The 27,752-nt window shown below is 35.4% G+C and overlaps 1 protein-coding gene across 1 annotated transcript; it reads right to left on the bottom strand.

The window, feature by feature from the left end:
* Positions 1–1,363: 1,363 nt before the first annotated feature.
* Positions 1,364–27,752, bottom strand: LOC149806302 (eukaryotic translation initiation factor 3 subunit H-like). Its single transcript, XM_089951357.1, has 6 exons — positions 27,640–27,752; positions 21,149–21,305; positions 15,700–15,867; positions 10,034–10,283; positions 5,779–5,914; positions 1,364–2,990 (listed from the first exon to the last, which is right to left on the bottom strand). Exons 1-6 carry the CDS (start codon positions 27,730–27,732, stop codon positions 2,769–2,771), a joined length of 1,026 nt encoding a protein of 341 aa, XP_089807483.1. The 5' UTR covers positions 27,733–27,752; the 3' UTR covers positions 1,364–2,768.

The following is a 27,752-nucleotide window of genomic DNA, read 5'->3' as shown; positions in this document are numbered from 1 at the left end:
CTCAAGCATCACATTCTGCTGGGAATTTATATAAAAAAATGCCTCTCCTTATAGTAAAGGGAGAGTGATATGTGTGTGTGGGTGTGTTCGTGCACAAGTTAAAAAAATGGTTTACCATGATGATTTAATTGTGCAAAGAAAAACGTTTTGAGAGATTTCATTTTGTTAAAGATAAAATACACAAATGTCCATATTTTATTTACCATCTGAAGTTGAAAACTTCAAAGATTCCAACTATGACAGTATGCAAATCTTATGATTTAAAACTGTTTCATTCATTTCTAAGGAAGAAAACATTGCCCTGAACTGTATCCCTTATATGCAACTTTACAAAGAGAACTTTGTTATAGTTTGATGCCATCTTTAAAAGCAAAATAAAGCTAGGTACACTAGGCATGTCAAGACTTGCAGGGCAAAATACACTTTATGTAAACCTTCATTTCTAAGTTCCTCTTGTGAGCTGTGGGTTGTAAAACAGGCCTGATGCACCCTCCTACATGTCACAAGCAGTGACTAATAGCAATGGGAGGTACAGTGGTTCACTGTTTACTGGACAGGTCTTGCAACTAACATGGGTTGTGTTTGAATATGGGTTGTGTTTGAATCCTACCATCAGACCAGCCAAGGATGACTACCATGGTGTGGTCTTGGGTGTGGTACTACAAGAGCATCTGCACTAAATACCCTGCATGTGTTGATATGTTGTTGGGTTTTACGCCATTTTTCAGCACAAGATGTGCTATACATGGCAGCCAGTATAAATGGTGGAGGAAGAACCCTGGAAAGAACCACAAACCCACGAAAATCTTTCTCACATACATTGGTCCCTATTTTGAATGCCCCCTCCCCAACCAGTGGCCACCTGCTTCTTACAGCCAGATATTAAATACATTTAAGTATGTAGCTTTCTTACTACATATATTACATATACTTCTCACAAAAAATATAGCCCCCACCATATAAGGTCACTTTCCCGGTGCAGAAGGGATGGCCACATAAGAGGGGGACCACTGTACCTTCAATGGTTGAACCCAAACAGACCGAGGTGAGATGGCAATGATCCGTAATGGTAAGCGCTTACGACCACACAGCCACTTCAGGCCCCGTTCTGACATGTCAAAAACACCAAACCAAATCATTGGTAAGCTTGTGGTGTCAAAAATACAGTATAAATTTGACAAGTCAAAGATCGGTCATTCAAAAAGTCTGCATCACTTGAATGACACTGTTCTGATGTAAAGCTCCCTCATGTCTGCAACTCTAAAAAAACTCCACTATGCTATAAAAAAACTGGGGTCCAAAGAACATCCTTATATAAGTTCTGATATAAGTTTGCACTAAAAATACATAAATAAGTCAAATGAAAAAAAGTAAATTCATTTATTCTGAGTCTTCATTTTCAAGCAATGTTCAAACTGAATATTAAGATTTCATGTCTCTAGATCCATGTCTAACATTCAGCTTCACATACCATGATGTCTGGCTGTCAATAGCATTATGATGTAGTTTGCTGTGATCCATGTCTAACATTCAGATATGTGCTTCACATACCATGATGTCTGGCTGTCAATAGCATTATGATGTAGTTTGCTGTGATACATGTCTAACATTCAGATATGTGCTTCACATACCATGATGTCTGGCTGTCAATAGCATTATGATGTAGTTTGCTGTGCTACATGTCTAACATTCAGATATGTGCTTCACATACCATGATGTCTAGCTGTCAATAGCATTATGACGTAGTTTGCTGCCATCACAGTAATAAAGAAATCCAAGTGAAATATGCAAATTATACATTGTAATCTCACCATTCTATCCTATATGAACATGTTGAGTGCTTTTCTCTCGGTTCACAATGAACTATGTTTTTACTAATCACAACAACTGGTTGAACTGTTTGCAGATATCACAGCCACTGACACAAGAAAAACAATAGAGGTAAATAGTTATTGCTTCAGTGGACCACGTGGTTCTTGCAAAACACTGCTTATAGCAAAATTACAGGCCAAAGTTTTCTTCAAATCGTTAACATAAAGACACTCAAGTTTTTTTTAATCAGTTGGCATTCTTATCAGATTGGTTCCAATTGTTTCCAACACATGAACCAAACATTGCAACTGGCTGAGAGTTAAGGCTAATGCAGACTGACTTCTGAACCAAAGTTTAAACTGAATGTAGAAGATACATGACTTTCATAATAGTTAAAAATAAAAGGCCATAACACTGCTGTCAGAAAAGTGTGGCAATTTACTGGTGGGATTAAAAAAATGTACTTTCAATTCGTACATTAAGTTAAATAAATGACTGTATACAAACAGCATCTTAAAATTTAACAGATTTGCTTGCTCATGAAAATATGTAAATTGCAATTGCTGTTTTTAAAAAAAAATTAAACAAAAATATGAAAATGATTAGCTTGGTATGATATCAAACCAAGTTCAGGCCAAGTTAGAAATCCTCAGTTACATTTGTCTAGTATATCTAGTCTTTTAAAATTAACTGAAACAAAAAGACAATGCATGTCTTTGGACCAAAAATTACAGAGTTAGTAGTTTATGGCTTTATTTACTGCTACAAATACAGCCATAACAATTGTAATACAGGGGACAAAATTCAAGACTTAGAGTATCAATATCCACAATGGCTGAAGAAGAAACATACATTAATTCACACAGCTGCATTTATTTCTTTCCATGAACAAGATGTTAGTTCTTAGTCAATGTAAGAATGTGCAGAAGTTAGTCGAGTCCATACAGTATGGATGATCAGCTGTTTGAGGTTGAATCCTGGAGACTCTCTGCCATGAATAATTTTCCAAAGCTTTGTGAAGCAAACTCTCCAATCTGCCCACAGTAGTTGTCAATCTGACCAGCAATGAGCAGGCTATCCAATCGAGCAGGTGGCTGAAGAGGTTTAAAGAGTTTGTTGATATCTTCTTCAGGTAATGGCTCCTCCCCTCGAGCTTGCCTCTGTGCATTTTCTTGTTGCTGAAAATACACAGATCATTATCCTGTGAACTTTTCCTAAATATTTTTATTTCACTTAGCATACAGTGCAATGTGAGGAGTTAAATGTGTATAGCTGACTGCACTAGAATCATGTTTTATATTACTGCATTTCAATTACTTGAATCATGTGTTATATTTCTGTATTTAGATTACCTGAATCATGTCTTATATTTAAGAATTTAGATTACTTGAATCATGTCTTATATTTAAGAATTTAGATTATTTGAATCATGTCTTAGATTTCTGTATTTAATTACCTGAATCATGTCTTAGATTTCTGTATTTAATTACCTGAATCATGTCTTATGTTTCTGTATTTAAATTACTTGAATCATGTCTTATGTTTTTGTATTTAAATTACTTGAATCATGTCTTATGTTTCTGTATTTAAATTACCTGAATCATGTCTTATATTTCTGTATTTAGATTACTCATAACATGTCTTTTGTTTTTCATCAAGATTACTTGAATCATGTCTTATATTTAAGTGTTTAGATCACTTGAATCTCATCATATATTTCTGTATTTAGATTACTTGAATCATGTCTTGTATTTAAGTATTTAGATTACCTGAATCATGTCTTATATTTCTGTATTTAGATTAATTGAATCAAGTCTTATGTTTCTGTATTTAAATTACTTGATTCATGTCTTATATTTCTGTATTTAGGTTACCTGAATCTTGTCTTGTATTTCTGTATTTAGATTACTCGAATCATGTCTTTTGTTTTTCATTAAGATTACCTGAATCATGTCTTATATTTCTGTATTTAGATTACCTGAATCATGTCTTGTATTTCTGTATTTAGATTAATTGAATCAAGTCTTATGTTTCTGTATTTAAATTACTTGATTCATGTCTTATATTTCTGTATTTAGATTACCTGAATCATGTCTTGTATTTCTGTATTTAGATTACCTGAATCATGTCTTGTATTCCTGTATTTAAATTACTTGATTCATGTCTTTGTTTTTCATTAAGATTACTTGAATCATGTTGTATATTTAAGTGTTTAGATCACTTGAATCTCATCTTATATTTCTGTATAGATTACTTGAATCATGTCTTGTATTTATCAATTTAGATTACTTTAAACATGTCTTAAGTATTTAGATTACTTTAATCCTGTCTTATATTTAAGAATTTAGATTACTTGAATGTCTTATATTTAAGAATTTAGATTACTTTAAACATGTCTTAAGAATTTAGATTACTTTAATCCTGTCTTATATTTAAGAATTTCGATTACTTGAATCATGTCTTATATTTAAGAATTTCGATTACTTTAATCCTGTCTTATATTTAAAAATTTAGCTTACTTTAATTCTGTCCTATATTTAAGAATTTAGATTACTTGAATCCTGTCTTATATTTAAGAATTTAGATTACTTGAATCATGTCTTAAATTTAAGAATTTAGAGTACTTTAAACATGTCTTATATCTAAGAATTTAGATTACTTGAATCCTGTCTTACATTTAAGAATTTAGATTACTTTATTCATGTCTTATATTTAAGTATTAAGATTGAATTAGTCTTTTAAAACATACTGTCCTGTTTTGTCTATTCATGATATGGTTTACTGCCATGCCAGCACAATGTTGTATATGTGGTACCAATTAAAAGTTATGTTCTAAACTGCAAAACCACTTTATGAAGAAAAATTATTGTAAAAAAATGTAAACATGCAGACCTACATGATGATGTCATGTCTTTATGTCTTGAGGCATGACCGATAGAATCCTTCATATGCATTGATATCAAATGGTAAAATTCAACTCCAGGGGTGGAATTTTGTGTCAGAGGCTTTGCCAAGAGTTTTATATAACATTCTGGTCTCTAGGGCAGAACTTCTCTAACATTTATGCATGATGAATAACTATTTTCTTCACATTCCTGAACAAATAATAATGAGGACTGAAGTCAAAAATCTGGCCTATTTAAAATAATGATGCAACTTTAAAGCAACAACTATCTGCTACAAATTTCTTCAACTAAAATAAAAGCATAAAAAGTTATGTTTACATTTAAAAATTCAGTGAATACTTTATATTACATTTATGGTCATCTGATGACACACAACAGTCATGTGATGAAAAAATACTCACACACCAGTACTGAGGAGGAAAAAAATTCCCTCTATGTGTCAGAACTTTCTGCATCAGACACAACATTTCCAACTGTTGTCTTACCCTTACACATGACTATAAAGGATTGTGCCATAAAGGGGACACATTCAGCATTAAATCTGATTGGTGCCTAATTTTGGACAATACTCATTATGCTAACAACCTGGATGCTGTATTGCTGCATTATCTTTGAAAACCAATCAGAAACTAATATAGCCAGTGTGCAACACATTTGTAGCTCATTCTTTTTTCAAATTATTGCCTTACTACCATAATTCATCTGTAGCATCTAAAATTAGTTTCTGGGAAAACCCAGTAACGCAGTCTAATGACGGTATTAATTACACTCACTTAACTGGAGGTTTGGAAAACAGACAGACTTGGCCTGACTGTCACAATGCACTGTGTTAAAATGGTTGTTTTGGTTGTTGGGTTGGTTCTACAAAAGTTGTATTAGTCAGTTCAGGTTATAAGTTGTGAACAAATCATCTAACAGCATAAGTATATTTTTATTTTCTATTATTGCATTGATAATGCTATAGTTAATTATGAATGGGATATGTACAGTTGCAGATATGGTGATGCAAACAAACTTGGTGTTTCCAGTGTAAACAACATGAAATATATAAAAATCCTACCCTTTTCTGAAGGTACTGCTGTTTAGACTGCTGCTGTTTCTGAAATTGACGCTGGAAGTTCAAGAACTTGTTAGCATCCATGGAGATCTCATCCACACATTCCATCAGCAAACGTAGATTCTTCTCCAACATTGAGCTGTAAAACAATTCAAAAGGTCAGCTTCACTACTTTACCAAAACCTCTCCCCATATGCTAAATTTCTGTGTAATCACAATGTTTTAGTGTAGTTACTTTATGCTTAACTTGTGTTATCATTGTTTAGTATAGTTACTGTATGCTAAATTTCTGTGTTATCATTGTTTAGTGTAGTTAATGTATGCTTGTGTTATCTTTGTTTTAGTGTAGTTACTGTATACTTGTGTTATCTTTAGTTTAGTGTAGTTACTATATCAGACATGATTTTGGTCTTCCATAAAAAAAGCTGAAAATCTGAGAGGGGGGTTTGGGGGTCCTCCCCCAATGGGCAGTGCTCCTGATCCAGGGTACCGAAGGCCCCCAGCCAAAAATGCATTTTACACTAATGTAAAGCGGTGCAACTTATGATCATAATATATAACAAAATAATCATTTATAAAACTAACAAACTACCAACAATTTTCAGCTTGGATAATTTCACAATATTTACTGTCACATGAATTGGTTCTCCAATTATATTGGTGCTTAATTTATTTCATGTACATGTCAGTGTTAACATCGTAAATAAGTCAATAATTAGGCATTTTTTGCTGCCAACATATTACACTTCTCTCTTTTCATAACAAATCTGTAAAATAAGCACCCAAGTACATCACCTATATACAAATAATCCCATATATTCACTTGTCTTTTTGTCCACTGGACAAAACCTGTTGATATGCCAGTCAAGCTCTTTTTGCGGCTTTGTCAAAGATTTCTTTAGCCTTCCTTTTTGTCACCATGATTTTGTTGGCTAAATGTGCAATTGTTTCTTTTCCTTCTCAACGAGGGCCTTTTTCCTTTCAAGCTCTAGCTTGTATTGGCGACATGCAGTGCACATATTCTGACAGAGGGCTACATCTATTCCAGACTCTTCCAACCACGACTTCCATAATTTATATCTTTATTGCAGAGGTCACAAAATGCCAGTCCTCGAGTGTTCAGTTTACTTATAAACTGACCAACTAAATTTCCATAGACTTTTTGCCCCATTTCCTTACTTTTTAAAAACTTTTATCAAAATTTCTCGTGCCATGGTCTCTCTCAACAACTTGGGATGCCATTTTTTGCAAGCACACTTCTTCTTTCCATTGCCACCAGTTTCATTTACACAAAGATTCATTGGATGAATTTCAACTTTTGACCAATCAGAATACTCATTATGACAGTCATGGGCTAACTAATATATGGAGCGAATACGTTACAAGGGTCACTGCAAAATGGGACCGAACAGACCATTTAAAAAACCGGATTGTACATAATAATAAAAAACGGACTATATCAAGAAAAATCGGATTCAAGTCAGGAGAAAAGCGGAATTTCGCTTTAAAACAGAGAAAAATCATGTCTGCTGTATGCTTGTGTTATTATTGTTTAGTGTAGTTACTGTATACTTGTGTTATCATTGTTTAGTTACTGTATACTTGTGTTATCATTGCTTAGTGTAGTTACTGTATGCTTGTGTTATCATTGCTTAGTGTAGTTACTGTATGCTTGTGTTATTATTGTTTAGAGTAGTTACTGTATTCGTGTTATCATTGTTTAGTTACTGTATGCTAAATTTCTGTGTTATCATTGCTTAGTGTAGTTACTGTATGCTTGTGTTATTATTGTTTAGTGTATTTACTGTATTCGTGTTATCATTGTTTAGTTACTGTATGCTAAATTTCTGTGTTATCATTGCTTAGTGTAGTTACAGTATACTACTGCTTTCATTGTTTAGTGTAGTTACTGTATGCTTAACTTGTGTTATCATTGTTTAGTATAGTTACTGTATGATTGTGTTATCATTGTTTAGTGTAGTTACTGTATGCTTGTGTTATCAGTTTAACATAGTTACTGTATGCTTGTATTATTATTGTTTAGTGTATTTACTGTATGCTTGTGTTATCATTGTTTAGTTACTGTATGCTAAATTTCTGTGTTATCATTGTTTAGTGTAGTAACTGTATACTAAATTTCTGTGTTATCATTGTTTAGTATAGTTACTGTATGCTAAATTTCTGTGTAATCACTCTTTTAGTATATATCTTTCCTAGTTTAATGAACTATTATAGCAACACAAATCTGTCTGGTTAGTGCATAGCATCAAGGCAATACTTAAACTGAATCTAGGACAAATGATAGAGTTGGTTTTTTTTCTCAGGAATGACTGGGTTTTCTCATTAATGCCCTTATTTATCATAGAGTATAACTGACTAGTTTTATACAGTGTGACCTCGCTATAGCACACTCCATTATAACATGAATTTGAATATAAAACAATTGTGGTATGGCTCTTGAAAATTCATATACATGTATTTTTCTCATACATGAAACTGTTTCTTACACGTACAAAAGTAAAGTGTAAAAAGTTTATCATTTTGGGGAAGAGATCGTAAATGAATTCTAACTTGATATAAAATGCACTGGAATTTATCTATTATTAGAAAAACAAATTCTTTGTTCATACTGACGAACCATCTTAACAGTGCACTGTTATATCAGTTATGAGTTACGTATGCTGCGAGATCTCTGCATTTTTTGTTGTTGACATTTTTGATAGCAGAGATCAACCAGATGAGGCACTATCTCATAATGGATCTTTCAGATGAAACATTCTGGAGTATCGGCCACTCGTTAGTAATTATTATATTTATTTAGACTGACTTTTGTATGTAGATGGAAAGTCAAATTCCTCTTCTTTTCACTCATAAAACGTAATCCTTTAGAACACCTACATTTTCTGTAGTAATCCCTGACAGAACAGAACACCTGCGTATTTATCATCTGTTGGCCTTTTCCCTTAAATTTCTGATGCATGCTACCAGAAATGTCACCCCCACTCCACAAAACAAAGACCTACTTGTTGGTCAATCCAATAGTCATGCTACTGGGACTAGCTACAATCGATCAACTTTTAAAGGCAGGAAAAGTAACTGCTACAATCGAACAAACAATGGCTACTTGATTTTATTTTTAAAATGTACCCAGATGAAAATTGTTTTGCTGAATCTTCAAGGAAATCTGATTACCTTTGAAGCACTGATTGTTCTGTATCAATACTAAGCAAATGAGCAAATGAAGAAAAACAATCCAGTCTCAATCAATGTTCTAGAATTATTTGATGTTGCCATTGCAATAAGAACTGGACATTAGTTTGGCAAGTCCTAAGCTGTCCTTTTGTGGTAACTTCAATAACACATGCACCCTTCATTAAAGAAAGCTGACTATATTCTTCAATAAAAACAACAAACCTTTCATCAAAGGAAGTCAGCAATAAACTTAATAAAAGTGATGGAATCCGATGGACTGTTGTATTTTCCAAAGTGAATGGAACACATTTATTGTTCCATGAAGGTTTCATTATTGCAGGATTTTTTTTTAATGTTTCTGGTCACTACCAACACAAACTAAATTTCCAGTTATTTTAACCACATCTATCTGGTGCTCGAGTTAACTGAAGATGGGGTATCTTGCAATGATGCTTGTTAAACTTTTTAATTTGCTCAACTGTTTTCCTTTTCCTATGAATAGCCTCACTTCTGGGTAGCTTTGGCAAGATTACAGCTGTCTCCAGCTGACCAAATACTGGGCCAGTTACATGTAGCATGTAAACAACTATAGCCACATGCTACTTGTGACAACTGTAGTAGACTACCAGCTTCTTTATATGTGTTATTTGTGTTTTCTAACGGGATGCGAGTCATACATGAAGTTTATAACATGATCTATACTTGAATTCATGGATTTATTACATACATGTGCAGAACTTAACAGATCATGGAATGTACTACATAAATGTAAGCTGTCAAAATACAAGTGTTTTTCAGACTAGTTTGTTTTCATTTAATCAAAGCACTTATTTTTCTGCCTGCTTTTATTACCCCACCCCCATTTTAGGTAAATGCATCATTTTCTTCAACTAACTGACTTGGTTATAACATGGTTCATTCTACAACATGGTATGGACCTGGACCTCGACCACCATGTTATAGCAGGGTTACACCATATTGCTGTGTACTACAAACACGTGCTAAAAAGAACTAATAACATTTTAATTTGAATCTGCACTAAAAACTATCACATGGTACAGTTTACCTTGTCGCCAAATCCATGTAATTGAAAGTTTGATCTTTGGACATGTGGTCCTCTATCTCACAGCATAGGGCATTAACAAGGTGTGAGTTCTTGATTGTTACAGGGATTTCCTCAAACATACTCTCAAAGCTGATGTCTGCACTCTTGACAGCCTCAGGGGAAAAGTCCATCTTCATATAAAAGTCCATCATAGCCTTGGTTAGTCTGTATGCTTTCAGGGCCAAAAAACCTTGTGTAGTTCTAAGAGGATCTAAGAATAAAATGATTTATTAAATATGATTGAAATAAAAGCAGATTTCTAAATATTGCATGAAGAGAAAACGCCTATATTTGAACTGAGCTGCATATTTGTAATTACTGTGAAGATGATAGCAGCAGCTAAAAGTTAAGTAAATTTAGCCACATCAAGACCTGTTGAGGTTCTACTTAAAAAAACAAGTAAACTGGGGCTGGACAGGTTAAGAATCAGACAACATGTCAGACAGATCCTTGTTGGGACCAACATCCTCTCTCTTGTTATGTCTGGACATGTCAGAAATCTTGGTCCAGTAAACCTTTAATAGCTATGGGGTTAACTTTTTTCCCTCAAGGAGGGAAAGGAACCCAACTGAGAAATCAAAGATAGAAAAGGGAGACATTATTGATTTGATACCAATTGATGAAAATGTGCCACCTTTCTTTATAGGGCCTTCAAGTTGTCAAGATCTTCTCTAAGACTGATGTGCCAACCTTATTTTTCATGCAAGGCATTATGAAGGAAGTTGTCCTGATAATGATGGAAAACTAGAGATCCTGAAATGCTTTAGCAATATGGAGGTAACCATAATCTATCTGGAAATGCCAATCATAAGACCAATTAGATCACTGACCCACAATCTGTCCCATCAAAGACAGGCAATCAATCTATGCTGTAAATCTGTCCCATCAAATAGAGGCAATCAATCTATACTGTAAATCTGTCCCATCAAAGTGAGGCAATCAATCTATACTGTAAATCTGTCCCATCAAAGAGAGGCAATCAATCTATACCGTAAATCTGTCCCATCAAAGAGAGGCAATCAATCTATACTGTAAATCTGTCCCATCAAAGAGAGGCAATCAATCTATACTGTAAATCTGCCCCATCAAAGAGAGGCAATCAATCTATACCGTAAATCTGTCCCATCAAAGAGAGGCAATCAATCTATACTGTAAATCTGTCCCATCAAAGAGAGGCAATCAATCTATACTGTAAATCTGCCCCATCAAAGAGAGGCAATCAATCTATCCTGTAAATCTGGCCCCTCAAAGAGAGGCAATCAATCTATGCTGTAAATCTGGCCCCTCACATTCAGAGCTACCTTCGGGATTAGGACTGATGGGGAGAAGGACATTAACATGGTTCATACTGAACTATGAATGACAAATTCAAAGACTTTTCCCAAACTTTCAAAGACCACAAACAGAGATTTCCAAGACCTATTTTTGCTAACATTGTGTATACAGGTTATATGAGAAAACAATGAATGCCAAATACTACAATATTATTTACTGATTAAAGTCAAACTATAATTAATTTCCTAAATTAGCATTATAATGATCTGGAAGATAGGTTAACATTTGTTATTTTTTCAGAAATATGTAACATACGTGTCAGATTTAATACAAAATAAATTGTTCTCTTAACAGACATCAGCACTGTTTTAAATGCATTATTATATTTGCTTTTTTTTCTCTTCAATCATTTTGGAAAGAGATGCCACCACTGTCATCTTTTCCTCTGCTCTTCTCCTTCGAGAATCTGACTCGGTGACAAGCACAATTTGTCCTTTTAACTCTGCCTCTTCTGCTTTCTGTACAGAGGAAGCATGTAGGCTGGCAATGTCAGCTTCAAGACGCAGCTTTTTGGCTTTAAGTTCTTCCACTTCATCCAAGGCTAACTCCAGTTTCTTTCCTTTTTGGTTTTTCTTCTCATCCTTCTCCTCTGCTTTCTTCTTATCCAGATAGGCATGGTACTTATGTCTTGCAAAGGAGGCATGTCATCATTTCATTGCAAATGACGATTTCCAAAGGTCCACCTGCTTTTCTCATTGTGTCAATGATTAGCCTTTGAGCTCTGAGGCATTCTCTGCTGAGGTTCTCAACAGATACCTGTTTGTGGACAGAAAATCCTCTCTCCACTGTTGCCTGCCCATGTGACAACAACAACATTTTCTGGAGAACATTCCAAAGTTCAACATATTCCTTTCTTTTAGAAAGGACAGAATAAAACACTTCATCAAGGCTGTCATCTGTTCTATTGAAGCATTTCAAGGGATGATTGTCCAATTGGATAACTTCATCCACTAATTTTCCGAATTTTAATGAATCTAAATGAAAACAAATAACTTCATCATGAAGTTCATGATGTATGAAAGTAATTTTTAATTCGGTTTTACATACTAGTAAGAAACGCTATTTAGACACAAATTACCATTTAAAAAATGGCTTCTGAAAAAAGTGAAATAAAATATTGGGGTACAAACAAACGGGGATGTATAGTCTGACTATAGATACACAAATCAATTTCGGCAATGTGATTTTTGAAACAAATTTTTTTTATACCACTGGGGAAAAAGGTCGAGGGTCGGCAATGAGAAACGGGGACATTCCATCAACTGGAAACACATTTTTTCATTCTTTTTTTGATTTGACTTCCTACAATTAAAGCTTCACAGCACACGTTAACACCAATTTTTTTTTATACTCGCAATTCAAGAACAACAACTCTTGCTTAACTCTACTATAGTGTACGCATGCGCACTTTGAAATTGTTTATCCGTGAATTGAATTTATTACAATGGATATTTCTATATTAAACCAAGGAACATTATTATGTAGAACAAAATTTTCAAAAATGATTTTTGTCCCTCAAACGTGTTAAATAAACCGATGGTATAAGTAAATTTAAACGGGCCCTCTTTTGCCATATCTCCCAAATCATCAAACTAAACAATATCTTGTTTTATACCCGAAAAGTAATGAGTTACCATTATTTTGCCCAAAACTACCAACAGCTTATAGTTCTGCATCTTTGTTCCACTAAATGAATAGTATGTAGTTACTAATTTGCAACTTACCTTTGGCATGACTTGTAAGGGTTCCTTCTCCCATTGAAGCCAAGTTGATCGTCTTTTTACACAATGTACAAAACACCTTTTGTTTACATAATTTATTTTTTTGCAGCCATTCCTTGTATTTCTCTTGTTCAAGCCAGATATCGTTGAAAGAGCAAAGACCTGGCATTTTTAAACACTGATGATGTAAATTGACTGAACGAATTTTGAATTCTCGAGCGTTAATGCTTTCGTGCACTTTCTACGTAGAGTGAATTAGTGTAATGAACATTTTGATTGGCCAAAGCTGATGGACTCGTCCAATCAAATTGAACGATTCGTCAAAAGAAAGAAGCCAGGAAAACCAGCTACATCGGAAGCTAACGACCTTAGGCAATTTTATTTGTGACTTCCTTTGATGAAGTGTGTAGCCGTCTTGCTTTGATGAAGAGTGTATGTGTTACTGAAGTCGCCGCCGAGGACAACTTTGGAAGGCCAAACAAAGCCTCTTTTGTTATTGCGGCAGGAATAAAACTGAACGGGTCATCAAAAGAACGAAACCAGGATAACTAGATTACATCCGAATCTAACAACCTCAGATAATTTTATTTGTGATTCTGGAAAGAAATTACACATTTTTGGGTTTATTTCAATTTTCAAAGACTTTTAAAGACCTCAGGGTAATATGCTCGATTTTCCCAAACTTTCAAGGCCTTGAAAAAGCTACCTCATTTTTCCCAAACTCTCAAAGACCTTCAAAGACCGTACGAACCCTGATTAAGCTTGTCTGGAATATGATGCACCTACACTGATATATGGTATCAGGTGCACTATCAGAAGTACTTGCAAACCACAACACCAAATTCTGGTGACTTGGTCTACACATGTTTGAGGAGACAAGTTATCACATAGAGTTGTTGACATCAGGACCACCCTTACGTCTATCTGATCTTTCCAAGTGTGAAAAGCAGAGAGAACATACTTCATTTCCAAGAGGTTGATATTAAAGGTTCAGTAGATACAGGCTGCTACGAAGCAGGGCAACAAGTGGGTAATGACCCCTCCCCACTTCAACATCCGTGTAAATCATAAATTCCAGATGGGAAGTATACAGGGGCATTTCCACCACTAATCAATCCATGTCAGTGGCAGATTTCAATATTGATCATTAGCCGAGGTGCTATGCAACCACAGATTGGGTGAATATTGAGGTGGCTGAGACAAAACAAGTCCAGCTTCGCACTGAGAAGTCTGGGAATTGAAGAAACCCACTTGTCATGACAATAGTCTTGACTGAGATGGATCCTGAGGCACTGATGGATTGCTGCACCAGGATGGATGTCAAATGAGATTGACATGAACTGTAAACTGAAGAGCACTGAATAAAAGACAGGAGTCTGGTTTCCGAAGTATCCATATCTCCTGTTTGGAAAGCACAAACTGTATCCCCTTTTGTAAAATGTCTGTGTTCATGGGATAGTTTGGGAGTCAACATAAAAGGGGGCAATGACATGCATAATACTGGATAAATGAGATCTGCAGCCATTGGAAAATGATTTGATTCACCAATTCGTTGTCTGCTGAAACTGAAGGAGCCTGGTGGGTAGGGCAGAGAGCCACTGTTGTGTACCAGGAAGACTGGAAGAGAAGAAACTAGGATACCATATTTTCTTCTTCCCTCTCCCAGCTTTTGTCTAAAAAAATAAGGCTCTGTGACCTCCTGAAATTTGACTAGCTGTGAAAGGACCATTGCTGTTGTAGCAAATTTTGTTTGTCCCTCTGGTACTGTGACTGGCACATCTGAAACAATGAACAAGCCAGAAAGACTGTGTCATCTGCTTCCTAATCTCCTCAATCTATTCCCAAAAACAAAGGGATATTCTGAATGAAGAAGACATCTCTTCTCAATATATCAAAACTGTAGTAAGCCATAAGGGCATTAGCCAATGTATGATGTCTCTGTCATCACAGCTATCTGACATGTAGATTCCCATGTGTGATTGCTACCCTTTTCTGTTGGATGTAAAATGGTCAGTGATGCCAGATTCATAGGAGGTGTCTTGTACAGTGTTGTACAGAAGTGAAGTTTAAAAACTAGCAACATCTGGTGTTGGCAAGGGGAGGTAATATGCAAGAGTAATTGCCCTTAGTCTATACAAGATAGAAAAGGCAAAGTTCTGTCATTTAGTAGGAATGGATTTAGGAGGTAGCAGGCTGATATCCATAATGTTAGTGTGATTGTGGAACAAATTTGAAGGAGAATATTTGTAATCCAAACTATGAATCCAATTAAATATTGGACTTAATTTGAAGGAGAATATTTGAAGGAGCCTGGTGGGTAGGGCAGAGAGCCACTGTTGTGTACCAGGAAGACTTGGATTCATAATCCAATTAAATATTGGACTTGTGTACCAGGAAGACTTGGATTCATAATCCAATTAAATATTGGACTTGTATATAATTCCACAAGGTCAAAGGCCATGCTAAAACTGAACACAAGGCCTGCTAATTATCATTATTTGTTAAATATTTAAAAAAAAAAGACCTAATTTACAAGCAAATTTCTTGAGATAACAGCCCGTTTTTACATACCGTAAATAAGGACAACTGATTCTTCTATAGAGTTCTGATAGTTAAACTGTGAATCAAGCAGTGGCTTGTTGATGAATGCGCCGAAGTAGGTGCTCTGGTACCATCCCACATGAAGATGATCAATATTCACCTTCCTGAGATTCCTCATCATCTCCATCTGGTAATGGACTATAAAAAATAAATACAGAGATTAAAATACTCATGTACATGTGAGGATTTACCCTATAAAAAAACAAAAACAGGAGATATATGATCATTGCATTTTATGGCAACATTTAAATACTGTGAGATAAGGGAAGCACCGACGGTGGCATGGCCAAATTCCAAAGCTTTGTTTTGTCCAAATGGTGCAGAGCTCTTGGTGAAGCATCTTTGTAGCATGTTACACATGCAATATAGCTCACGGTGGACTGCTTCTGAATAAAGGGTGTAATACTCTCAAGAATGTGTTTACATAGAGGATAGTTGCTTTAAATGAGTGAATAATGGATATATTTCATCGAGTGGATGAAAAACGTAGTATTTTCACAAGTGGCAAAGCCACAAATGAAAATACTAAAGTTTTTCACACACGAGATGGAATGTATCCATTATTCACTCGTTTCAAGCAAATATTCTTTTTATTTTATGCTCACATACACTGGCTACCTAAAGTTTGTGACACAGTGAATTAGCAGATTTCTTACGGTAATGTCAGCTATTTACCGTACATGTTCTGCTGTGCTATGTGTACCTGTGCACAAAATTAGTTCCACATCAGACTGATAAAAATTAACTGATATTTCCAGAATAACAAATTACAAGTTTCAAGGATAACAGACATGGTTTATTAATAAGAAAACAACCACAAGTAATTCATCAATGTATAATTGTTTTTTTTTAATTAAAACAGAAAATCAAAGGTAGGTAAGTATGTTCTGACCCCAAAAAGTAGTTCTTGTAGTGAAAAAATATTATTTTTTCATTACAGTGAAATATCAATATTGTTTTAATTAGAAAATCAAGTAATTCACTGCTTAGCATAAAATAAACAGCATTATTCTACAGGTAATGTGTCTAAGAAACCAAGCATTTAGGATTTAGGCTAATGCTGGTAACTGGTAAGGTTGAAATGATACACCTGTGTATGGCCTATCAATCATGTGCTTAAAAATGACATCAAAACCACAAAACCAGTCAGAATTGGTCGCTCAATAATGATGTCTGGCTGACTATTACTAAACCAGCATAGCTGCCAACCTTCCAGGCTTACAATTAGTGAAAATAGGGATAAAAAGTCGTGAATTTGGACATGAATTCATGAAAAATACCATGACAATAACTCCATCCACTCTGACCACTCCGACCGTCAATACAATATATCAAGTTTGCAAAATAAATATAAAACACTACACATATGCAGAAATATTTATTTATCAAGGCATTATACTGTGGCAGACTTGAACTTCCTGAACTGCTTGATCGTAAATTTGTTTTCTAAACAGTTCCGACTTATTGCCTGCAGGTTGATGTTGGGGACTAAAATTGCTGACAAATTTTCTGCAGCTAAGGAGGCCCTAAAATCTGTCTTATTTTTCCTCACTAAAGAAAATACTCTTACGCTGTCACTGTTGCTGTGAGTAATGCACAGAAACTGCAGCATTTTCGGTTCTTCCACAGGAAAAAAAGCGATTTTCGAGTCCGGGAACATTTATCAGAACAAATGTTTAGCATGGTCTCCAGCTGATAAAGGTAGATTGCGTTTGACAAGAAAACTCACAAATAATGCTTCAGCGTTGGTAGCCTGCAGGTCTTCCGCAAATGGTTTAAAATATTCCAGAGATGAAATCTGTGAATTCTTAATTTTCACAACTTCGACGTGTTTTTCTGCAACCAACATTCTTCCTCACATCGTCTCTGCGATGACACACTGAGCGCAAAAAGCATGAATGAATATCAATGTTTAATGGCAGAATGCACAGCCAATTTTTTATATATTCCAAATTAAACTTCACTTTTTGAGTAATACATTTCTTTTTCCTTGTGGTGAAGACATTTTCAAAATCTTACATGCGAGGCTGAACGGTAACTCAAATCAGTGTTTTGACGCATGCGCGGAGCAAATTTCCGGTTAAGCCCCAGTTTCTCTCAAAAGCATTTGTAAAACTACTCTTATACATATAGATTAAAAGAGGCTAAAATGCTTGCTACCAGGCCAACTGTACTAATCGGCTGTAGATCTACTAATATCGTGACCAGCAGTACCGGACCGTTTTGGCAACTGCGAATATCACGACTAGAGCTTAACAGGAAATCGGTTATTTTATTAAAGATTTAAAATAATTGAGGATTGGAAAATTCGTGAATTTTTGTCTTACGGCGTGAAACCGTGAATCGCTAAAAAAGTCGTGAAATTCACACCAAATTCGTGAGGGTTGGCAGCTATGAACCAGGTACATATCACATTTTCCACTTTGCTGATGAATTTGGCATTAAAACTATAAAAAAAATCTGTACAAAGCATATATGACGTGCATAAACTAATTCAGTTTGTTAAAATGGTAATCTACACAATTACTGCACTTAGAAAAATTTAACAAGAATGTCTGCACTTGAAAACTATATGTATGATAACCCAGATCCTGAAAATCATTGCTTTTCTACATTTTGTCTCATTTACTAATTTTTTCATAGAATCATCTACAGTAGTCCCCTTCTTGAACGGCCCCCACTGACCAACATCCACTAGTTCCTTATGGACAGAATCCGTTGGCACCGACAAGTTTGTGTTCAAAAGTACCCCTCACAAAAGGTCACCCAGCTAACGCGACCAGCAGCCAACATATTAGTGCAATAATATAAAATTTACCCCTCACAAGCGGCCACATTTTATTTTAACATGTATCCAGAACCAGTATTTTATTCATAACGTGTGTCGAGTAATCTGATTTCTGTTTCCCGATGTTGGGTTTTCTTTCAGTAACTAAGGTTAATATAATATCATTTTCGCCTCATGAGAAGCCACATTTATTCCATAAAGCCAAGAAAGACTCAAATTTTAATCCAAACAAAAGGGTAAGTACATGTAATCCAATTAGACATACTGCTGTGTTATCATAAGATGTCCGGTTTAGTCACTCTGATAATTGTTAAGATTGCAATTATTGAACAATAGTAACAGCTGAGAAGTGGCAGTATCGATGTACATACACAAGTCAGCAGGAAAATGGTTTGATAGCCTTTATGACTTCCCTTAGTAAGATGTTGAGCTTGTTCACTTTGATAATTAGTGGCTATTACTACTGACAATAATTGTCAAAATTACAAATCCTAACAGCTGCGAGGTCAAAACTGCATGATGTTAATGGTACATATCGAAGCCATTTTGGCTTCTCTCACTTAGTGTAAAGAAATGTATAAAAACAATAGGGTACCAGACTGCAACTAACGAGTCACGTGACAAGATCACTTCTTTTAAAAACACGGCAATTTTTTTTAGATGCATTAAAAATTGTTTTATCAGTATTGTAGTTGGCAACATGAATAACTTACTGCAAAAAGATCAACATGTCATCGAGGAAAAGAAAAATTCCCAGTTTAGAAGAGAAAGTGAAAGTAATTCAACTGACCGAGGGGGTGGTAGGGGTGGTCGAGGATCCTTGCAGAAAACTAACGTCGGAAACACTCAGATAAACAATATCGTGAAAGATAATGAAACAATTCTGCAGAAGTGGGAAGGTAAAATGGATGGCAAAAGGAAGATTGTTTGAACCAGGACATGTTTGTTTCCTGATTTGAATGACAAGAAAAAGCAACAATTTTGTCAGTTGAATTGAGATATGACGACTTTACCGCAAGTAACGGATGGTTGACCAGATTTCAAGTGCAACACAATATTAAATGTTCTGTCCTTAGTGGAGAATCAGCTGATGTTAATAATGAAGTCGTCGAAGATTGGAACAAAAGACTAAATGATATATGCAGGGGATATGACTGCAAGGATATTTTTAATTGTGTTGAGACTGGTTTGTTTTTTTAGACTGTTGCCAACAAAGTGACAGATGATGTGATCTGTAACATAATTATAGTTTTAAAACTATATCAATGGTTATTCATAACATTCTTTTGAAAATGATAGAAACATTTTGTTTTACATTTATTTCACAACATGCATGTGATGTTTTAATGAAAATATTAAATGTTTCAGAATTAAATGTACTTGTGACTTTCTTCGTATGTATTTACTATTCGAATTTGTCATCCCCCTCTAGAAAGGCCACCCTCATTATAAGGCCACTTCCCTGCTGCATTATAATGGTGGCCTTATAAGAGGGGGACAACTGTATTAATTTGTATTGCAGACTACATTACACGTAGTATTACCAGGTTCTGCAGTTTTGGTGAATTCATTTTCATGATATATACTAGTAAGCACATGTGTTAAAACATCAAAATTGCAGGCAAGTTTTAAAAAGCTCAAATAATGTCTGTACTAAACTATAATAAATAGATATAGGAAGCTTGGTTTTATATGAACATTGTTTATTTTAGGCTTTTAATACTTGCAAGAGCTTCTGGTGACTAAAGAAAAATGTCAATAGAGAAATTGATGTAAATGATGATTATGGTAGACCAGCACAAGACAGGACATAGTAGGGGACAAGGTACATGTTTTTGTTTTATCAATTACACTGAGATCATCAGCAACCAAGTATAGACAAGGCAGTGTATGCAGGTTTGATTCTGAGATTGGCTTTTTGTTTTTCTTATCTTTCTTACAAAATGTAGAATGTGGCACTAAAATTTCTCTATATTTAAAACACTGAGCAGTCATCTTGATTACAATAAACAATTATCAGTAACAGTAGAAATTCACTTCACATTTGAGATTGACTGATCACAGGTCTATTAACAAAACAAAAGGATTAGTGACCTTAACCTCATTGGCCTTCAGTTTCAAGACGTGATGTTCTTCACCTCACTGTACAATGCACTATGCAACTGTGCACAAGGTGTGTGGATAATACATTGATAGTGCAAATGAGACATTGACCTATCAACAGAGTTTAACCAAATGCTGATATCTGACAGATTACTGGAAGGATGAACAATGGATGAATGGAAAATGTGACTGCTGTATCTTATCTTTGGCAACATAAGTTGCTGGCAAATCAGGATGACAAAGGAACTGGTTTAAGAGCTGATACAAAATTTATAAGGGAAAATACAAATATACAGGAACAACAAAGAAGCCAGTTTATATCTTTTTTCAAAGACTGGTGCTACTTTAAGTAAAATTTGTTTTACCAAAAGTCAACTTTGACTATTACTCAAATCATAAATTTTACAGTCACTGATCCTAAATTAAGTTTATATAATCTTGATCAAAAAGATGTAGATATTACTCTAAAAGGGAAACAAAGTTTGTGCAGTAAAGTAACAGACATCTCCCAAGACATGTGTGTCTTACCCTCATCAAAGTCTTCCTCCTCTGTGCGCTTTGGGAAGGGGAAGCAATTAGTGATTTCCAACCTATTGTCCATCACCAGTCCCAGCAACACTCCCTGGACCAGGTCTGACCCACCTGACCCTTCCTCCTGACAGTGCTTGATAATCTTTAGCACCACCTATAGATGGAAAGTTTACGAACTCTAATTTTTATACAACACAATTTGTGTACGCTCTAAAGAATGTGTTATCCCAATTATCCAACTTTACACATACCATAGACCTTGGGACTAGGGGTGAAATGAGCCATGTATCATTACTATTCATGATAAACTGCTTGTGATATGATGCATATCGATACCGATGTGAACTTGATGGTCCTTCCATCTTTGGAAGGTTGATGGTGCCCTTTTATGTATGTTGACATGTTGGTTGTATTTCTAGTATGCAGATTACAGACAGACATATCATATATTTATATGCAATTCTTATCGATGACAATGTAACAAAAATACTTTCAAACAGACTACCTGTTGGTTGTCAATTTTATTCAATATTTTAGGCCATTTAATGGTGGCTCCATGTAACTCATTCAAGCCCTTTGCTTTGCATGAATGCTTTGAAAACATCTTATTATCAATTTCAAGTCTCACTTAATTTTGGACGACATTATATCTTCAAATGGAATAATAAATGCAATTTCTCCCTGCTCCACTTTCTTAGAGCTCTAACAAAATAAAAATCTTGATAAGATGTCACCTATAGTTGTATAAGCAGTTAATTATTTCTTTATCGATGTGTGAATATTGTTCTGCACTTCCTTCTGAAGGGGCCTATACATAGCTAGCTTTGTCAGCTTGAAGATGTTGGGAAACTGAACATTATAGATGTTATGTACAATTTTCCAGAGCTAACAGATATTATGTTTTGGATACATCTGCTCCAAAATAGTAATTTTCACTATGTCAGATTTCTTATCTGTTCCATAATGCTGTATTAGGGTTTTTAGTCCATCAATGCCAATGGGGCCCCAAGTGGCTGAGTGGACTAAAGCGCTCTCCGTTACGGATCACTGCCATCTCACCTGTCTGCGTGGGTTCGAGTCTCAGATTCGTCCAATGTAGGTATGCGAGAAAGCTTGCCAGTAGCTTCTCGAGGGTCGGTGGTTCTTTCCAGGGATTTTCTGAGTTCTTCCTCCACCATTAATACTGGCCACCATGTACAGCCAATCGTGTGCTGAAAAATGGCGTTAAACCCTACAAGAACAACCACCATCAATGCCATAGTTTGCTTGTGCAGACAGAGGTATTCAAATAAATATATTTAGTTTTTAATTTCATTTTTTCATCCATATTTATTCAGTTTGTCTTAACCCTGGTTAAAAATGTCAGATTTTAGGAAAAGTAAATGGTACGTGTTGATCCTAATGATCGGTTGCTTGGATACCCAATCCAAAGGAAATTATATGAACTGTCAACCTGAAGTGCTTTGTTGTAAGTTCATCCATGCCAACCTGCCACCCTCCCCCCCACAGGTATAAGCGTAATTATTACTAATATGAGTGGCAAAAGAGTGCAGACTGAGCATAAAAAGAGTAATCTATATATTACATACCATAATCACAGAAAACCATATGAAAAAAGTACATTTATTTGTGCTACTTACCTGGATCCAGAAATGATTTTGGCCTTCCATAAAAAAAAAGCTGTAAAAATTTTAAGGAAGGTTTGGGGGTACTACCCTAACAAGGTCTTGAGGGGCGGTGGTCTCGATCTGGGAGTCTAGGGGGCTGAAGACCCCAGGCCAAAAACGCATATTACACTCATAAAAAAACTGCTCCTGGTACAACTTATGATCATAAAAAAAAAATCAAAATAATCTTTTGAAAAACTAATAAACTTACTAAAAATGTTCAACTTGACTTCAATAATTTCACAATACTTATAGTCACATGAATTTGTTCTCCAATAATATTGAGGTTGAAGTTATTTCATGTGCAAGTCAGTGTTCACATTGTAATTAAGTCACAATAATTTGTAAATTTTTGCAGTAAATATGTTATACTTCTCTTTTCAAATAAATCTGTAAAATAAACACCCAAGTACATCAACTATATACAAATAATCCTATACATTCACTTTTTCTCCAATGGACGCAAACTATTGATACACCAGTCAAGCTCTTTTTGCAGCTTTGGCAAAGATTTCTTTAGACGTCCTTTTTGTCACCACTTACTGTTTTGGCTCAATGTGTGATAGCTTCCGTTCCTTCTCAATGAGAGCCTTTTTCCTTTCAAGCTGGTGCTTGTATAGGTGACATGCAATGTGCATATTCTGACAGAGGGCTACATCTGTTCTCTCATGCAAGAAATCTTTCTTCTTATAGTAATTAAATGCACTTTTTCCAGATGCTGTTGTTGTTGTTGTTGTTCTAGGGTTTAACGCCATTTTTCAGCACAAGATAGACTATACATGGCGGCCAGTATAACTGGTGGAGGAAGAACCCTGGAAAACCCAGGGAAGAACCACCGACCCACGAGAAGCTACTGGCAGGCTTTCCCACGTACCCATGCTAGCCGAGCCTTGGACTAGAACCCACACAGACAGAGGTGAGATGGCAGTGATCTGGAATGGTGAGCGCTTTAGACCACTTGGCCACTCGGGGCCCCCTTTTTCCAGATGCATTCTGAGCTTAAATTTTTCCATATGCAGCTTCTTTTGTAGGCCTTGTTCCAAACTATTCCAACTGTGATTACCATAATTCAGATCTTTCTTGCAGAGGTCAGAAAATGCCAGTCCTCTAATGTTCAGTTTTCTTATAAAACAGCCATTCCCATTTCCTTAAGTTTTTTAAATCTTTATCTAAACTTTTTGTGTCATGGTCTCTCTCAAAAATACTCAGGACACCATGTTTTGCAAGTATGCTTCTTCATTCCATTGCCATCAGTTTCCATTACACAAAGATTCACTGGATGAATTTAAACCTTCAACCAATCAGAATACACTTTTATGAGAATTGTGTGTTAATATATGGAACGAATAATTTACAAGGGTCGTTGTGGAATGGGACTGGACAGACCATTAAAAACAAAACTAGATCAGAGATGATACAAAAAATGGACTATATCAAGAAAACGCTGATTCAAGTCAGGAGAAAAGCAGAATTCCGCTTAAAAATGGAGAAAAATCATGTCTGTGGATCTGCAGTTAGTAAAATTTCTTATCACAAATTGGCTAAATCCACAGCGATTAGTACAATAATACAGACACAAATTATTCATACACAACATTCACTTTAACTAGTCAACATCACATGTTTAACTTTTGCCGAAAGGTCCTAATGTTAACTCCAAAAATTCTGAATGCTGTATCACATCACTGTAAAATTCATCTTTCAAAATTTGTAAAGTGCTACTGATTTGTCCTTTTCCTGGTGCAACATGTTCTTCAGTTTGACCAAATCTCTCTCTTCTATTTTTAGTCATGTAATATATACCAGTCACATTGTCGAAGCCCATTTCACCTAATCTTTGGCAGAAACATTATTCTCAATATAGACTGGTTATATGCTACGTGTGCATCAACCTAGAATGAATCTGTGACATTTGGTTTCAAATTCAAGAAACCCATCTTTTTTCTTGGAAATGTATCATGTACAGTTAATATTAATAGAAAACATGGAAACTGACGTACATAGCCAAATGATTACACACATCAAAAATATAAGATCAACTGATGGAGGCCTACGATAAATATCATGTGACAAGAGCCTCAAACTGTACTCATTATTCTGTGTCTTGCTTGCTCCCGATGCTGCTAGACATAATCTTTGATCTGAACCTGGAAACATGCTGTTTTGATGTTTTTGTATTTTAGAACTGAACTAAACAGGTACAATCGCAAATGCTGACTGTGTCTCTGTTTAACTCATCTGGCCCCGATCCCGCCTGTAGTCGTGATCCGGTTTCTGCATTCATTGGCCGATCCCACCTGTAGTCGTGAATTGTTTACTGCATTCAATGGCCGATCCCGACTCCAGGCGTGAGGAATGTGTGTTAGATACGTCTCTAATTGGTTAGAAATGATTTATTCCAAGAACTAAACAACTATTAAACCAATCAGAATTGATTTTCATTTCATTTGTGGAAATTTGAATTGCTCAGAAGCCAAAGGCTACTGTTTGGGAGTGGTTTAAGTACATGTGTTCTGCTCATGAAAAATCATAAATGATGGCGGACGGAAGAGTGATTTTTGATGAGAGCAAAAATGTGGAGTTTCTCCGGTTTGATCTTGAAAATATTGAGCAAGCTGACGAAAGATATGTTCGGCAGTTGGATATTTTGTGAGATTTAGATTCGGACATAGAAGTTTCTGAGATTGAATTGTCAGAAGATGAGGATGCTGACAGCGATGATGATAGACTTCTTGCTGATTAAAGTTGCACATAATTTTGTAAATAGTGTATAAATAAGTTGTAAAAGACTTGGACAAATAGGGAAAAATACACCACTGTGTATACAAATTCATTTGAAATAAATGGTGAAAATTTCGTGGATTTAAACTGGATATAAGAAGAGAAATTAAGGTAAGAATGAATGTATATGCACAATGTTTTCAAACAGGTGAAAACTCTGGGGCACGAGCAGCTAGACACAGCTTTGTGCTTCTGAGGCATAGCAGCAGAGATAGCTAAAACAGTGCTGGGGCCCAATGAGTTAAGTACATTACATATCAAATGATGACTTTGTATGTGAAATTTCTGTTGTTTTGCCAATACTTCCTGTTTGTCATGCATGGAACAAGCTACATTAATTTCTGATTGGTTGTTATTTTTTTTAACTTGGACCAGAACACGCTACAACCATGAATGAGGAGAGTTCAATGTAACTTTTTTCACTGTGTGACACACTGGTAGCATAGCTTTTAAATCCAACAAAGTAGAATACATACAATTCAATGTAGAAACTTTGCATAAATGATGAGTAAAGTACTTCTGCAAGAATTAAAGAAATGCAACTGTAACTACATGTGGCTGGGAGGGGGGAGCGATGGTATAGTCACAAGACAATGGACCACCAAAATGAGCATGAATGTACTGTTAACCTCAGACTATTTAAAAAATTCCCAGTGTTCTAATGAAAATTAATAAATCATGTATAGAAAATTCTGAATGATAAATCCAAAGACTTTTCCCAAACTTTCAAACACCTATTTCGCTAACATTTTGTATACAAGTTATCTTATATAATAAAACCATGAATGCAAAATACTACAATATTGTTTAATGATGAAATTCAAACTATAATTAATCAAATGAATGAAAGCAGGAAAATCTGTGTACATCTGAATCTAACAACCTTGGACAATTTTACTTGTGATTATGGAAAGAAATTAAAATGTTTGGATTTATTTAAATTTTCAAAGACATTTAAAGACCTCAACATAATCTGCTCGATTTTCCCAAACTTTCAAGGCCTTGAAAATGCTACCTGATTTTTTTGTGCAAGTGATTTGGATTTTTAACGTAGCTTTAAAAAAAATTCAGTCATACTGCTACGATGTCTGCAGTGTGGCAGTTTATAGTGATGTCTAGCACTGGGGTATCATGCCGCAGACATGTAGCATGATGTCCCACCCAGTCACATTATCCTGACACCAGGCCAACCAGTCCTAACACTAACCTCTTAATGCTGAGCGCCAAGCGAGGCAGCTGTTAGTATCTTTTTACAAGACTTTAGTATGACTCGTCCTCTGATTGAACCCACAACCTCTCGCATCCAAGACGGACGCTCTAACCACTAGGCCACCGGAGTGGTTACTTCATTTTTCACAAAGTTGACAAACTGTCAAAAACCTTCAAAGACTGCAAGAACCCTGTACAATACAGTTTTAAAGTCAACATCTGTCAATTGTGAAAGCCATCAGAAAACAACGACCGTCCATACTTCAACATTTTGACTTAATTGCTACCATAGATTTCTTGGTTCTTCATAATAATAAAAAAACAGTTTTCATATCTAATTCTTGCATGATACCATTGGACATTATCGGACGACAAAAATATTTAACCGATTTGAAACAGTGATAGTGAGTTTAAGAAGGTATAGATTATATTTGAGAACATGGGATACGGCCATTATTTGGAAACAGCGATATTCATGTGTATTTTGAAAATAGTGTAATCGTCAGCAATCTCGACATTATTCGTTAAATCAACCGGTGATGCAGAACTAGGTACTTATGGTCATATAGTGTACACAAGACAAATACACACCATGTGGCGCTATGCAGAAGAAGAAGAAGAAGAACAAAAAAGCTAAAACCATAAAGTAGCGCGATACAACAGAACCCGCGATATCGTAGGAAGCTCCCATATGTCCTATACGTCTACTGTTACAGTTCATGAGCCAATAAACTAGTGGCCAATAAAGGCATACAATTTACACAACTAGAAGATGAATTCCACATCTCAGTCGTCAATCCAAAAAGTATACAAAGATTTAGACAGTATTACCAAGCCATCAATCAGAACAGACTGAACCAGAGAACTCGTGGATCTTTTCGCCGCCATCTTGAGAAAGAAATATTGAGACGGGTTTACGTTCATCTTTCATCACCAAATTATTC

This window comes from Sinohyriopsis cumingii, chromosome 1 (assembly GCF_028554795.1).
Source record: "Sinohyriopsis cumingii isolate HCF-2022 chromosome 1, ASM2855479v2, whole genome shotgun sequence".
Classification (NCBI taxonomy): domain Eukaryota; kingdom Metazoa; phylum Mollusca; class Bivalvia; order Unionida; family Unionidae; genus Sinohyriopsis; species Sinohyriopsis cumingii.
The sequence above is the reverse complement of the archived record's forward strand: the minus strand, read 5'-3'. Positions and strand labels throughout refer to the sequence as shown.

Coding starts and splice junctions, on each gene's coding strand:
- LOC149806302 (XM_089951357.1), bottom strand. CDS start 27,732: ATGAACGTAAACCCGTCTCAATATTTCTTTCTCAAGATGGCGGCGAAA. Junction 15,868..21,148: donor GGAGGAAGACTTTGATGAGG/GTAAGACACACA, acceptor TATTTTTTATAG/TCCATTACCAGATGGAGATG. Junction 2,991..5,778: donor AGCAGTACCTTCAGAAAAGG/GTAGGATTTTTA, acceptor GTGTATTTTCAG/CAACAAGAAAATGCACAGAG.